We start from the raw sequence: 14545 nt of genomic DNA, 5'->3' as shown, positions 1-14545 counted from the left end.
CTCCCGCTTAGAGCTGAATGTCACCTTCCCGCTCATCATTTGCATACAGGTCTCAGATCACTGGGCTCCGACGCACTAGGCCACAGAATTTGGGCCTACCCTTACAGACACGACGGCTATATTTTAGTAATACTGGAGAAAAGTTTTAAATTAAATGTCTCTTAATCAGCAAAATCATAAACAAAATAAGCAGTCCACATGTATGTGCAAAGAGCAATGGTAACGTCTTTAAAACTTTGAATTTTCTTTTTTAAAAATATATTTTATCGATTATGCCATTACAGTTGCTCCATTTCCCTTCACTCCCCTCCCCCCTGCACACCCCTCCCCCCATTCCCCCCCTTAGTTCATGTCCATGTGTCACAAGTTCTTTAGCTTCTACATTTCTCATACTATTCTTGCCCTCCCCCCTTCTATTCTACTTATTCTCTGTACTTTCTCCCCCTTCTCCTCCTCCCACTCCCCTGTTGAACTTTCTTTTAATCCTATGATTTCTTGTCTCAGGGTCATTTATGTCAGAAGAAACACATTCCAAATAAACATAAGGATGCAAACAGTATTTTTTTTCCAGAACCAAAGGGCAGAGAAGAAAATCATAAGGATTCCAGTTTGTCACAGTTTTACAGATTTGAAGGTATGCCTACTGTCCGAATGAACATTCGGAAAACTTGCACTAGCCCTGGCTGGTGTGGATGAGTGGACTGGAAACCGGCCTGCAAACCAAAAGGCCGCTGGTTCGTTTCTCAGCCAGGCCAGGGCACATGCCTGAGTTGTGGGCCAGGTTCCCAGTTGGGGGCATGTGAGAGGCGGCCGATCCGTATTTCTCTCCCTCCCTTCCCTGGTCTTTAAAAATAAATAAATAAATAAATAACACCTAAAAAATTTGCATTAGATGATTAACTTAATTATGCTGGTATCTGATTAACAATAATATTTCTATTTCTTGACTAAGTCAGATAAGTGGAGTTTATAAAGGATACTTAATAAAAGAACATTTAATAATCTAGGACCTATCAAACTGATGGTCATTAATTTATGTGCCTAAATCCTACACCAGGCTCTTACTTTCCCATGTTATTCATATATCATCCTTTTCTTATAAATTTAAACGTTATGAGTACAGGAGGAAATAAAAGCCTCACTTATTAGTTCAGATATGGAACTGATAACAAACAAGCCGCTTTAAATTGCCAGGCCAATAAACTACATAAATTACGTACCACAGGCTCTAAAAGGGCGAAGAAGAGAGGAAGGATGAATTATAATCCCTGGGTAAAGAGTACAAAAGCCAATAAAAATATACATCACTTGTCTAGGGTTCAGCTGCATGAAAACACCATTCTAGTACTACCTTGCACTTGGTGTCTAAAATCCTCTGAAATGAGCAAGCAGGTTCATTTTTAATTCCTCCAAACAAGGGGCACATCTTACCTCCTGAAGCTGCCCATTATTTCTCTGGTCAGCTCTGACTGAAGATGAAGCCTTTATATCAAGAAGAAAATTATTTCCTTCTAATTTAACACAGCAGTGTTTGTTCTACTCCCTGAAATCACACTGAATAAAATTAATCTCTCTTCCATTTTATGGCTCTAAAACAGTTAAACACAGCTATTATGGCCCCCTCATTTTTCCAGACAAAATAACTCCAATTCCTTTCAAATGTACTTCATAATCACCATAACAATCCCCAATTTTCTTGTATTAATTGTACCCAAATTTTCTAAGTGTATAAAATGTATCCACTGTACCCATGAAATAAGCAACACACTGAAAATTACTTCCGATTGGTTAAAAAGTTAAAAATAAGTATTTAACCAATACTTTTATAATATTAATATTTTAAAAGGATCTCTTATGCTTCAAAAAATAATAGAATTGAAGAGCCCATGTCTCTTAGACTATAATGGTGGTTGGTGGGAAGGGAGGAGGGAGACAAATATTTGTCCGCTATTCAACAGGTTTATGATTCTACTTTGCAACCAGCTGAGATTTGTACTTATATAGTATAATCACATAACTTCAAGCACCATTTTAAAAGGCCAAAGTGTCCTGCCCATTTACTCTTACACAACATTGAAATTAGGCATAAATTTAAGCTTGAGAAGTTACTGTTTTTCTATACATGTACTATGCTATACGATATGGTAGTTACTAGTCACATATAGCTATCTAAATTAAAATCATAAAACTTGAGATACATTAACTCGGTTGGATCAGCCTCCTTTTGAGCACAAAATAACCACATACGGCTTGTGGCTGTGCTGGACAACACAGATACAGAACCCCATCACCTACACCAGAACCACAGAACCCCGTCATCTACATCAGAACCACAGAACAGTGGTACTGGGCGGTGATGTTCTAGATGGATTTACTTGTATTTTGCAAATGGAAGAAAGCATAGCAAAGTCTCTAAACACTTGGGGTCTAAAGTCTGAAACACCAAAGGTGAAATCCTAGTTCTGTTGCCTACTTGCCGTGTGACCCTGGACCAGATACTTAATCTCTCTAAGAGTGTCTTCCCCCCTATAAAAATACTAGACTGTCAAATACTAGTGTCTACCTCAATGATAGTCATGAAGATAAAATGAAATGATGCTGCTGAAGCATTCAGTACACTGCCTCAAACACTGGAAGCTTTAAATAACCGTGAGCTCCCTAGTATAAGTAACTGTATTTATTTATAGGTGCATGGAACATCAGCTGAAGACTGAGATCTGATACAGAGATTAAAGAAAGCCCTCTCGCCCACTGGGTGCAACACACAGAATGGCTGTAACATGAAGCAGGAGGAGAACTGACAATAGTGATATGCGGCAGGGGAGGAGGGGCACCGGGTTCTAGATGGAGGGAACAGCGGGCGCCACGGCAGAAATCTGGGCTTGGTATGAGGGCTCTGGCTCTCCTTTCGGTCGCTTTAAAATTATTACTAGGCTTCATCTTTCATATAAGTGAGAGTGGGGACAGGGAGTCTACCTGCTATATAATGGAACAGAAAATCAATTTTAGCTTATGGCTTTGCCTGATTCTATTATACATTTGAGGATAGCAAGCTGTTTCTACATAAATATGGATTTAGATATATCTTTTTTTTAATTTTTAGAGAGAGGGGAAAGGGAGGGAGTAAGGGAGAGCAACATGGATCAGTTGCTTCTTGCACGCGCCCCAAACGGGGACCTGCCCACAACCCGGGCTTGTGTTCTTGGGTCACCAGAACTGGTGACCCTTCCGGGGTCAAGATGACAGTACACCAACCGTGCCATGCCAGTCGGGGTGAGATATATCTTTAAAGGGGTCCAGTACGTCTCTAAAGTATGCAGACATTCTACAGTTCTAAAGGAGCATCTACAAAACACAGAGTCAAAAAGCAACTGGCACAACATAAATTTTAAAAAATCAAAATTTGCATTGCTTTCAACATAAAATATAACAGAATAGTTTTGCTTGTTATTTGCAATAATGCCTAGTTGATAAAAGATATTGAAGTCAGTAAATGTAACAATCACTGCAAAAATGCTTTGAGTGTGCTAAAAATACAGTTTTCAGGACATCTTAAAAGATAAAACAGCCATGGGAATTAAAATAGTACATGTTAGAGAGTAATACGACACTATCTAAAGTACTTAGGCAATAAATCTGAAATAATAACCAGCTATAAAACTGGGCAAACTAAAACAAGTCATAAAATGTTCTGTTGCTATTATAAATATAATCCCAATATGATCATTTAATGTATGTTTTTTTCAAACACATTCTTGTACTGCTCTTAAAGCAACAAATAACAGAAAAATATCTATCAAAGACCACAAGTAACGGGAACTAAACTCATTTTATCACACTGAGCATTTTCTTTTATTATGCAATAAACACTTTAAAACTTATAGTTAAAGGCAGATGTGAAAAAAATAACATTTTGAAACAAGAAAGTGAGAAACTGAAATGGCACGTCCTCCCCAAGTACAGTTCTGAAGGAAGGTGCGCGACAGCAAGCAGTGACACCGAAGTCCCCCACCGGGAGCACAGCTCTGCAGGGCTCTGCGCTGGTTGCCCCCCCAGGAGAAAAGTCAGCCCCGAGGTAAAGGCAAAGAGAAAACTATAGATACAGGGTGGGAAAAGGAGGCTTATAGTTGTAATAAATAACGAAATGAACAAATAATACAAGTATAATCTGTTTTGCACACTCACCCCTGTAAACCTACTTTTGCCCACGCTGTGCACTCTTGGCAGTAACACAGGAGGACACCGTAAACATCATAAAAGGAGGTAGGAAAATGAGAACATAAGCTTGAAACTCTAAACACCAGCAGAACATAAGGTCAGAGCACGCCTTCTCGCTTCCTGTCACACTGTTCCCATTCTTCAGAACGCTTCAGCTATTCCAACCTGCAGGTGATAGTCCAAACAATTCTTAGCTGTTCCAACCACACAGTGCATACATCAAATGTTGTCTTTATAAGGTCCACGCAAAGCCACTCAAACTGCAGCAATGGAGTCAGTATTTTTACTAAGTAAAAATATTTCTCAATTATCTACACTAAAAAAAGAGATGGACACGAATTCAATATCCTGTATGAAGTTCAGTAGGCATTCAGACTCTCAATGTCTACTGAACTTTTTATCATGTTAATGACTCCTCATAAGAGGAATTCTCACATTCTTCCAACACATTTACTTTACCTTTCAGTTATTCATACTGTTAATTAACTAATAACCTGCCTTGCTCCAAAAAGACTCTGAGGCAGCTTACAATTTTTATGTAATGTCAAAGTACAAAGTGAAGATATGGATATAAAAGAGAGGAAAGTAAGAAAATAAAACACCACCAGAGGTAAGGGTTCTACACAAAGTGCAGTTAATCACTGAAATTGAAAAGTAAGGCTATCAGCTTCTGGACTACGAATGTAAAATGGAGCATTTAAGATTTGCAGAGTCCACAGATACTGGTAGTTTCTACCAGCGCACAGTGCCATCATTCTCCTAGTCTTGGTTCTCCAAGGGTCTGTATGTTTTACATCTCAATTAGTTGTAATCAGATCTTTAAGGATCAAGAGAGCTGTACCTGGATGTCTTCATCTGGATTGACCTAGCACAAATCTAATATGAGGCTCTTAATAAACACTAAAGTGAACTGCAGGGGAACATGACCTAGAACTAGACAAAGTAATAGGGTCAATTTGGCATGAAAAAGGCAGACACATATAAACACCAAGTTAAGAACTATGAAATGTAAAGAAATCCTTCAGCAGGACAAGTGCCGGTAAAAGTAACACTAACAAATAAACACATGCACACAAGCACACACACAAAAGAGTGTGGCAGAGATCACTACACTCAAAAAATTACTTTTCAAGGGTTCCACCTAAATACCACCTCATAGAATTCAGAAATACAAGACAAAGTACAAATAATATTTGGGTTGCCTTGGGGGTTATTTTTTTCCTTATTTTTTCTTAAATGAATCACAAATAGTAAGACACCAGTGTAATGTTGAGTTTATTTCTCTATCTACTCACATATGTGGAAAAATAAAAAATGAAAGACAACCAATCAGGAAACCCGAGTTTAAATCCAAATCAATCACTTCTGGTTGTGCAACCCTGAGCAAGCTGCTTAACCACAGGTGTCCCAGGATTAAAAAGACTAAACAACGATGGTGACGGAGGGAGACCTGACTTGGGATGCTGAGCACATAATGCAATATACAGTGTAGAACTGTACACCGGAAACCTGCATGATTTCAGTATTTAGTGTTGCCCCAAAAAACTCAACAGGAAAGACTAACTGACATCATATATGAAAATCCTTGAAAACATACAAAATGCCATATAAGCATTGCTACAATGACTAAAAAAAGGAAAATAATTAGCGACAGGAATTAGATTTTTGTACTGGGAGCTCCTTCTAGAGATCCCACCTCTGTAGACACCATTCTCAATTTCTGTCTCAGTGCCTTCCTGTTCTGTGGTACAACTCGGAAAAGTGTTAATCCACAAACATATTTTTTCTACCTACTGTTTCCATTACCATAACCAGTAGAACACAGTTCCCTCTATCAAATGGCTCTTATCAATAGTAAGGTGAGACAACAGTTGGGTGTATGTCCAGTCATGGCCTCTTCCATGCTGGGAATACCTGAACTAATTTGTTAAGACGATGAAAAGCGAATCAGTTAGAGGAATTAGAGTTGCTGAGTTAGAACTCACCACGAAGCTGCAATAATGAGGACTATGTGGTACTGGCATAATGATAGCTATAGAGAGCAATGAAATAAAAACTGAGAGTTCAAAAATAAACCTTCACATTTATGATCCATTCATTTTTCAACAAGGATGTCAAGAAAATTCAGTGGGGAAAATGGACTTCTCAGCAAATGGTGCTGAGATGTTGGGTATCCACACAGAAATGAATGCAGCTGAACCTTTATCTCATGCCACATACAAAATGGATCGGAGACCAAAGCATAAAAGCTAAAGCAAAAAAACTCTCACAAGAAAAATATAGGTGTACATCTTCAGTGTGGGATTAGGCAGAAATGACACAAAACATACAAGCAAAAAAAAAATAGATAAATTGGACTTCTCAAAATGTAAAACTTCCATACTTACATAATTGCTACCAACAAAGTAAAAAAACTATCCAAAGAATAAGAAAAAATATTTGCAAATTATATATCTGATACAGGACTTGGATCAAAATAAAGAACAATTACAACTCTGTAATAAAAAGACAACACAATTTAAAATGGACAAATGATGTGAATAGACAATTCTCCGAAGAAGATACAAAAATGGTCAATAAGCCTATGAAAAGATGGCAGTCATCATGAACCATCACGGTGGATTTTACTTCAATGCAAATCAAAACCATATTGACACACGGCTTCGCACCTCCTGGGAGGACCATCATTGGAAACAGAGACAAGAACAACTGCCAAGGCTGTGGAGGAAGTATAAGTCTCACACCTTGACAGCCAGAAGGTAAAATGGGGGGGCCGCTTTGGGATACAATTTGACAGTTCCCCGAAAGGTTAAACGAAGTCATTACTTAACCCAGCAATTCCACTACTATAGAAATAAAAACAAATGCCCCCACAAAACTATACACAATTGTTTATAGCATTACTTACAATAGCAAAAAAGTGAAAACAACCTAACTGCCCACCCACTGATGAATGGCTAAGTGAAATGTTGTATATCCATACAACAGACTATAGAGATAAAAAAATAAAACACGGATGCACGCTACAACCTGAATGAACCTTAAAAACACTGTGCTTCATAAAAGAAGCCAGTCACAAAAGACTAGGTACCGTAAGATTCCATTTATACAGTATGTCCAGCACAGTCAAATCCACAGAGACAGAAAGCAGACGATGGCTGCCTGCAGCTGGGTGGTGGGAGAGTCAGGAGGAAATAAGGAAGCGGTAACTGCTAAAAAAGGTATGGTGTACCTTCTGGGGGTGATAATTATGTTGTAAAATTGATTATGATGGTTCACAACTCTGTAAATACACTAAAAGCCACAGAATTTTACACTTCACATCTCAATAAAACAGTTACAATTTTTTTAAAGTAAAGCAGAGCCTGTGTTCAATGTATGCAGACCACTGAAGCAGAGCAATAAAAAGTGAAAAATGCTAGTATAACTGAACTACATCCTCCTTTTTAGTATTTCCTCACTTTACTTGCTCAATTACTAAATAAAAAATCAAAACCCAAAGGAATCATTTTACCAGTAGTCTCTACTTTGAAAAAGTAGTAAGACTCTCTGTTCCATTTCCATGCTCACAAGGCTAATACAAAATTGGACAGTATCAGATCATATCAGAATTTGAATTTAGCTTCTCTGTAATACAGAGGAACAAGTTATCCTTGGGTGGCAAAAGTTTTTAAATTGTCATTCGGTAATTTTCCTAGCCAACCGTCAGTTTCCCACTAGCACCAAGGACACATAAATGAAAAAACTAACTAGTGCATTTACAGATTTAAGATCTGTGCTTTTAACAATCTGGAATGAATCCTGAAAGTCACAATAAAGTCATTTACAAGGGGCAGCAATTCTACCTGTTAAGAACTCGGTAAAGGTACAGCATGAATTTTTCCCACTCAGTCCAGCTAAGCTGCTATGCAAGCGCTGAGGCAGTGAGCAGTGCTAGCCAACAGCCCAGCATCTCCAACTCAGCTGGTGCTATGAAAACATCTATGAATCTGCAGAGACCTCAAAAGAGAGCGCTTGCAAATCTTATGGGTCTATTATGTTATCCATGATAAGAGCAGAGGCCAAGCAAATGTATTCTACTATTTGTAGGAAATACTCAAGTATACAACCAAATTTCACCCAAATCATACATAATTTTCTATGCATATGGTTCTACAGACCCTACGATTTCATGAACAGAAACTGTTTCCTTCGATGTATCATAAAGTCTGGTTTTTAAACATTAACTCTTACAATAAAAAAAAACCCCATAAGTTAACCCAGGTTTTTAAAAACTATATAAAGGCATGTGTTTCCTACAAGAAATAATTCAACCTATCATCGAAGTATTTTGTGAATGCTCTTTTAAAATAATATTTAGGTTCATTCAAAACCTGAAAAAAATTAATCAATACTACATTAGAGTAACTTCCTCTAAAAATGCCTTCTAAAAACTTATCTATTTACACTGAGTGATGTAATTCAGGGAGACTTGATGCTCACAACAAGTTCAAATGCAGACTTGTAAAATACTTAAACACATGCAAGTTAGATCCTGCAATATGATTCTAAGAATCGCTTAACTGGACATCATATAAGAGATGTACCAAAATCCAGAAGTCCCTTTCCTGACCTGACATACACACAGAACGGGGCTGTACTAGTGTGTTAAGGTTCCAGAAAATAACAGCAAAGCACACTCTAAGTGGAACGCAACACCCACCCACTCCCACCAAGACAACAGATGAAAACTCTTCTCCACTGCAACTGCCTGAACAGGTACACCCACAGATGTCCCCTCACACACAGTCTTCACCTGGGTTAGCAAGCTCACAACCATCCAAGCCAACCTGAAGGAAGGGTTTTGAGAGGCGAGGTTACTGGGAGAAGTAATGCACAAAGGGAGTACTATGTACAGGAATGGGGTTTTGGTTCCTTCAATTGGGCAGACAGCTTTAATTTACTAGACAGCTAGAAATTAATTCATTAGACATTAGGACAAAGGTGCAGTCAGCACAGAATTAAAAAAAATCAAGTACGAAAACACTGTTAAACTTTGTGCCAAAAATAACCTGAACTAAAATTATTCTCTACTTTCTTTTTCTGAAGATAGCAACCACATTCTCCCTGAAACAGAGATAGGCAGATTTACTATAAACCACAATCAAATATTTGACACCAAACAATCCCAAAACCACAGTAATCCACTTAACAAACACACTGAACACATCTATATTAAGAAGCACCAGCACATAGAGAATGCAGAACTAATCGCCACTTTCCAACCAGCAACAGCACAGAGGAAGTTTTGCCTGCCAAGGGGCAGAATCCCACACTTGAAGGGGGTAGAGATGGTCTCTATCGCTGCCTGATGCAGTGCAATCAACTACTCTGGATCAACCACAGACCTCAACCTCACTTCGAAAGCAAACTTACTGGCTTTCCAACCTTCCTCCCATTAAACGGATTTCCTTGCAAAATCCCATAAACAAACAAATTAGTCAAAGCAGGTACAGGCACACCTCATTTTACAGTGCTTCACTTTTCTGGGCTGCACAGGTGCTGCGGCTTTTACAGCTGGAAGGCAGGGCTGTCCACCAGCAGAATGATTGCAACTTGTCTTATTGCAACACTCCCTTCATCATGGGGGTCTGGGACCAAACCAGCAATATCTTCATGGCCTGCCTGTACTTTTCTACAATGCTGTATGTCAATGACATCTCAATAGAACCGGGAGAGGGGAAAACACAACAAAATAGGTATCTTTCCTGAAACTATCTGAAGGGTTTATTATGTGTGGCATCACATTTAAAATTCCCTACTTATACAGAGCTTGTGTAATCCATAATGGTATCATTAACTAAGACTCAGTGAAAAAGTGTATCTCTGAATTTTAGATCACACTATAAGCTTTTCTCTTTTACTTTAAATAGAATCATGGATTAATTATTTTATTTAAATAATAACCGTTATGTAATCTCTCTCCTCAGACTTAAGTGTTCAGGCATGTTCACAATATGTTGGTTTAATCAAGGTTAAATTATCATCTGCAGCAAATCAAGGCTAAATCAGAGTCACGTATTATAAAATAATACACCCAATAGCAAAGCTGCTATCTAACCATCACATGATATTTTATGTGTTGCATTTATCAAAAATAAGCCTTAAACTCATTAAAACAAATTAGTTTATTTTGTCAATAATCTCTTGTCAAAATTTAACCAAGTATGTAAATTAAGTTCACACACTTACCAGCAATCTATTGTTTGCAAAAAGGTTACGAAAACAATATGTGCTAAAACACAGTTTATTTAATGAAATATTCAAACAAAGCAAACATTGTACTAAGAAACAGGAAATTTCAAGTTTAATTCAAACTGGAGTTCTCCAAATCAATCTGTTTTTAGGAATTGGCCACTGAAGCCTAAATAACGATCTGTCATCTGAAACAGCTTTGATGCAACAGTCTTAAGTGACAGAAAGTCTCCCTGCTAAACAGTTTCAACTATAAAGAAATGTTCTGTTGAGTGAAGCATTCTGTGAACATATCACACTTACATCTGTATACACCTCTCACTTAAAGAAATGTAGCAGAGTCACCGCCAACACGGTTAGAAGTTTCCCTAAACAAACCAGTTGTCAAGTAACCAATTATCAATACAGTCATCCACAAAATTTTCACTTTTATTAATATCTATAGTCGCTATCTTTACTTCCACATACAAATAAGATCAGTAAAAATCAGAAGTCAGACAAAATAAATTCTACCTGCATTTAATATTGCAATCGGTTTCCTGTAATCTATTCTCTCACCTGCAATCCACATGACCACCAATTTAAACTATAAAAACTCTGTATTGGCCTGGTTCCAGTGCTGACCTCAGAACAAAACAGAAAGAAATGTCTTAAACTAGCTAAACAGCCATCTTCCAATTACTGCACGAGACTGAGATAGAGTGTACCCTGAAGGTTATTTTTCTCCTCTTCCTCTAACTACCTGTATATCATTAATGATTTCCAGACAAATACTTGTACTTCCTATAAGTAAACTCTAACCAGAAAATTGATCAAATGTGGTCATTAAGGAGAGTGTTTCAAATTTAATATCAATGCCTCAAATCATCCATTCTCACTTAGTCACACCCAGTGACTAGAAGAAATGGTGTAAACCAGGAAGAACAGTTTAATGTTATGGCATTTAAAAAAATCAATTTCCGACAAGATAACAACTGAGTAATTATCAAAAGGCAAACATTTTAATCACACTATTATTCTATCATTAAAGAAATCATTTAAGGCCCCAACACCTCTTCTACAAAAAGATAATTGTATTTGTTACCCCATAACTTCATTATCTTATCATAATTGAATTACTCTCATTTTGGCAACTCCAGTCTACTAGTACGCACTTTCTAAATATTCCATTTATGCACAGAAATAACTATCACCATCTTCCACAATCATTTAAACCCAAACCACAACAGTACTTTTACTAATAATCAGACTATAATAGTGGCACATCAGACCAACAGTTCAATCAGAACATCTGCAGAAGATGAGAACAGAAAGCCACAAGTACTTACCTGCAGTTGGGAGGAGGATCCAACGTAATTTCTGCAAGTTCCTTCTGAATTCTTTAAAGTAAAGACAAAGGAAGTTATGTTAAAACGTCTCCACTCTTTTAACATGTCATTACAATGTTACACTTTTACGTTAATCTTTCTGAGGTACATTTTTAATTTGAAATTCTAGTACTGTAAAAACCATCAAACACAGTAACGCCAAAGTAGGCATCTCCGCCACGGCTCTGTCAACGCACCTGTAAGAGGCAGCAAGATTAACCACCGTCAGTGTGTGCAGCCCGGGGAAGCAGCGCTACGACTTCAATTAAAACTCATTCAACCAGGGAACTGATAACACTAACCAAAACTTTTAGTTTAAATTGGAAACTTTTGCCACATTATTTATGGATCATTCCCACTTCTCATTTGCACAAGAACATTCCCATTTAGGATGAAAAGATGATCAGATTAAGCTGAATCCAAGCATCTTGACTGAGTCAATCAATTGGAGAACTGATTATCGGGATCTCATTCCAGCACCTCAAACTGCTATGGAAACACATATGGCATTCTCCTCTGCAGCCCTGAGGTAGAACAGGTTGAGGCTTTCAAGTTTGACACTATTCCTTCTGCTAGAACTATCCTATTAATATGTAAATAATCATTTTAATGTCATTGCATGAATTTCATGCAGAGAAAAAAAGAGAACTTTTTTTAAAAGGCTGCTTTTGCCCTGCATTATTTTCAAGTGTGATTTTTAAATGTACCTAACCCCCTATATACACACACAAAAGCTAAGTGCTACACGGTTTTTTTTAAGACTATACTTAGCAAGCTCTTAACTATCACTCATGCATTATTAATTAAATGTAGGCTTTATTAAACCAAATACGAAGAACAATTCTCAAAGCATATCTTCTCCTCTGCCTTGGTTTTTAAGTGAGACCCACCACTGCGGGACGCCCGCTGTTGGCAATCACTGTGATGGTATTCAGATGATGGCTGGCTGAAGTGCTTAAAAGTCAGAACTGGGAACGGAAACATTTACTCTCAATTTCACTTCACATCTTTTTCTTTTTCCCCCTTTTTATTGAATGTATTGAAGTGACACTGGTTAACAAAACTATACAGGGTTCAGGTGCACAATTCCATGAGACATGCATTAGGTGTTTACCCCCCAAGGGGTGTCTCCGTCCATCCCTCCCCTGTACCTCCCCACACCCTCCTCCTTCCCCTGCCCCTCTACATCTCTTCCAAGGCACCAAATGGAACTACCAAAATAGATGGGATTCCTCCAAAAGGACCAGCACCGGCCAGCCTCCTAAAGGAACTGCATGCTACTAATAGAATTTTCTCTCAGTCATGTGATGCAAGGTTGGAAAGGCATTACAAAGTAAAGCAAGACTAATAAACTCAAAGCCAAAAAAGCTTTCATAGTACTTCTGCCACGCCACTGGGAGTTTGGGGGTAAAAAGACTGCTCTAGCTGTTCTCTCTCTCAGTCTCAGTTTTCTGTCCTACAAAATGAAAAAGTTAACGAGAACAAATTCCATCACCTCTTTTATTTTTAAAACATATGATTTCCTTCTAATATGGATTCTATGATGTGCTTACATGCATATAAAGCATGTATCACCCACAATTAAATGAGAAGAGTCTCAAAGATCTGATATAGGAGAACACCCTTTATTGACTTCACACAGAAGTATAAAACAGGCCCTTTAAATGGGTAAGTCCAGGTTAAAGATAGTACACCAAGCACACACATATTCACCTCCCACTCCCTGAGGACCCCAACTGGTACAAAAAAGAATGATCAGTAAGATGAGGGGGAGGTCACCAATGAATGAGAAATTTCGATGTACTTCTGGGAGATAAAGTGGGTGGTGTAATTGAAACAGGCTGAGATGGCCAAGATGGGGGCTGCGGAGTGCCTAGATAACAAAGGCATGCTATTCAAAGGGTGGGGGAGAATGACAACCAGAAATCCCAGATTCACAAAATATCTCTGTAAGAAAAATCACAGATCACACATGAAGCTATCTAAAATGTAAAATAATTTTAAGTAACATGTTAAGGGGAAAAAAAGAGAGATTTGATATATTTTCCCTAAATGCTATGATTCATTGGGTAGCCCTAGAGATCATGACATTGGACTCGTATGAAATCTAATCCTAACATTCTGTTTGGTCTGGCAGCATGAATATTTAGTTACTGTAAATGTTCAGACAACTTATTGGTCTCTTCAATAGATAAAGCACAGAATATGGTTTGCCATTGCACTATACACTGTAAATGTTACTAACCTTGAAGATGTAAAATTAAGTGTAGCTAAAAGAAACCAGCTAAAAGTGGACGGAGGATGGGTGTGAGCACATGGAAGGAAGAATAAAGGTGTTAATATCCCTATTTTACAAAGCAGGGGAAGAAGAAATGCTGTGGAAATTTGAAGGAGTGTGAAATTGTGACTCTCTCTAACTGTTGAGGAGGAAAGAGAAAGGAAGAGCATGCAAACAAGCCACAGCCTCAAATTTCATAGCAAGGAGGCAAAAGATATTAATGTTAGCAATTCAACAGGCAGATGCAAGGATATTATTTAGAGTTCTACAAAACTAAATGAAGGTCTAAACCCGGAGAGAGCAAGAGAGTTTGCTTCAAGGTACAAAATTGGGTTAGGGAGGGTTGTTTGGACAAAACAGTTGCTTTCCATTAAAAATGTCTCTGTAACATTTAATTTGTTACCAAAAACATGAATAACTTTTACAAATTGTTTTTAAACTAAAAGGA

The 14545-nt window shown here is 37.8% G+C and overlaps 1 protein-coding gene across 2 annotated transcripts in view; it reads right to left on the bottom strand.

Annotated features, from left to right (window-relative positions):
* Window positions 1-14545, bottom strand: part of UBE2E2 (ubiquitin conjugating enzyme E2 E2) — a 264128-nt gene that overhangs the window by 236215 nt on the left and 13368 nt on the right. For both annotated transcript variants that reach the window (XM_037070765.1, XM_037070764.1), the window contains exon 3: window positions 11781-11831. In XM_037070765.1, coding sequence (XP_036926660.1) covers window positions 11781-11831 — 51 coding nt within the window. The remainder of the gene's footprint in view (window positions 1-11780; window positions 11832-14545) is intronic.

This window comes from Sturnira hondurensis, unplaced genomic scaffold (assembly GCF_014824575.4).
Source record: "Sturnira hondurensis isolate 20B ecotype Veracruz unplaced genomic scaffold, ASM1482457v3 Scaffold0019006, whole genome shotgun sequence".
Classification (NCBI taxonomy): domain Eukaryota; kingdom Metazoa; phylum Chordata; class Mammalia; order Chiroptera; family Phyllostomidae; genus Sturnira; species Sturnira hondurensis.
This window is presented reverse-complemented; position numbering and strand designations above follow the sequence as displayed.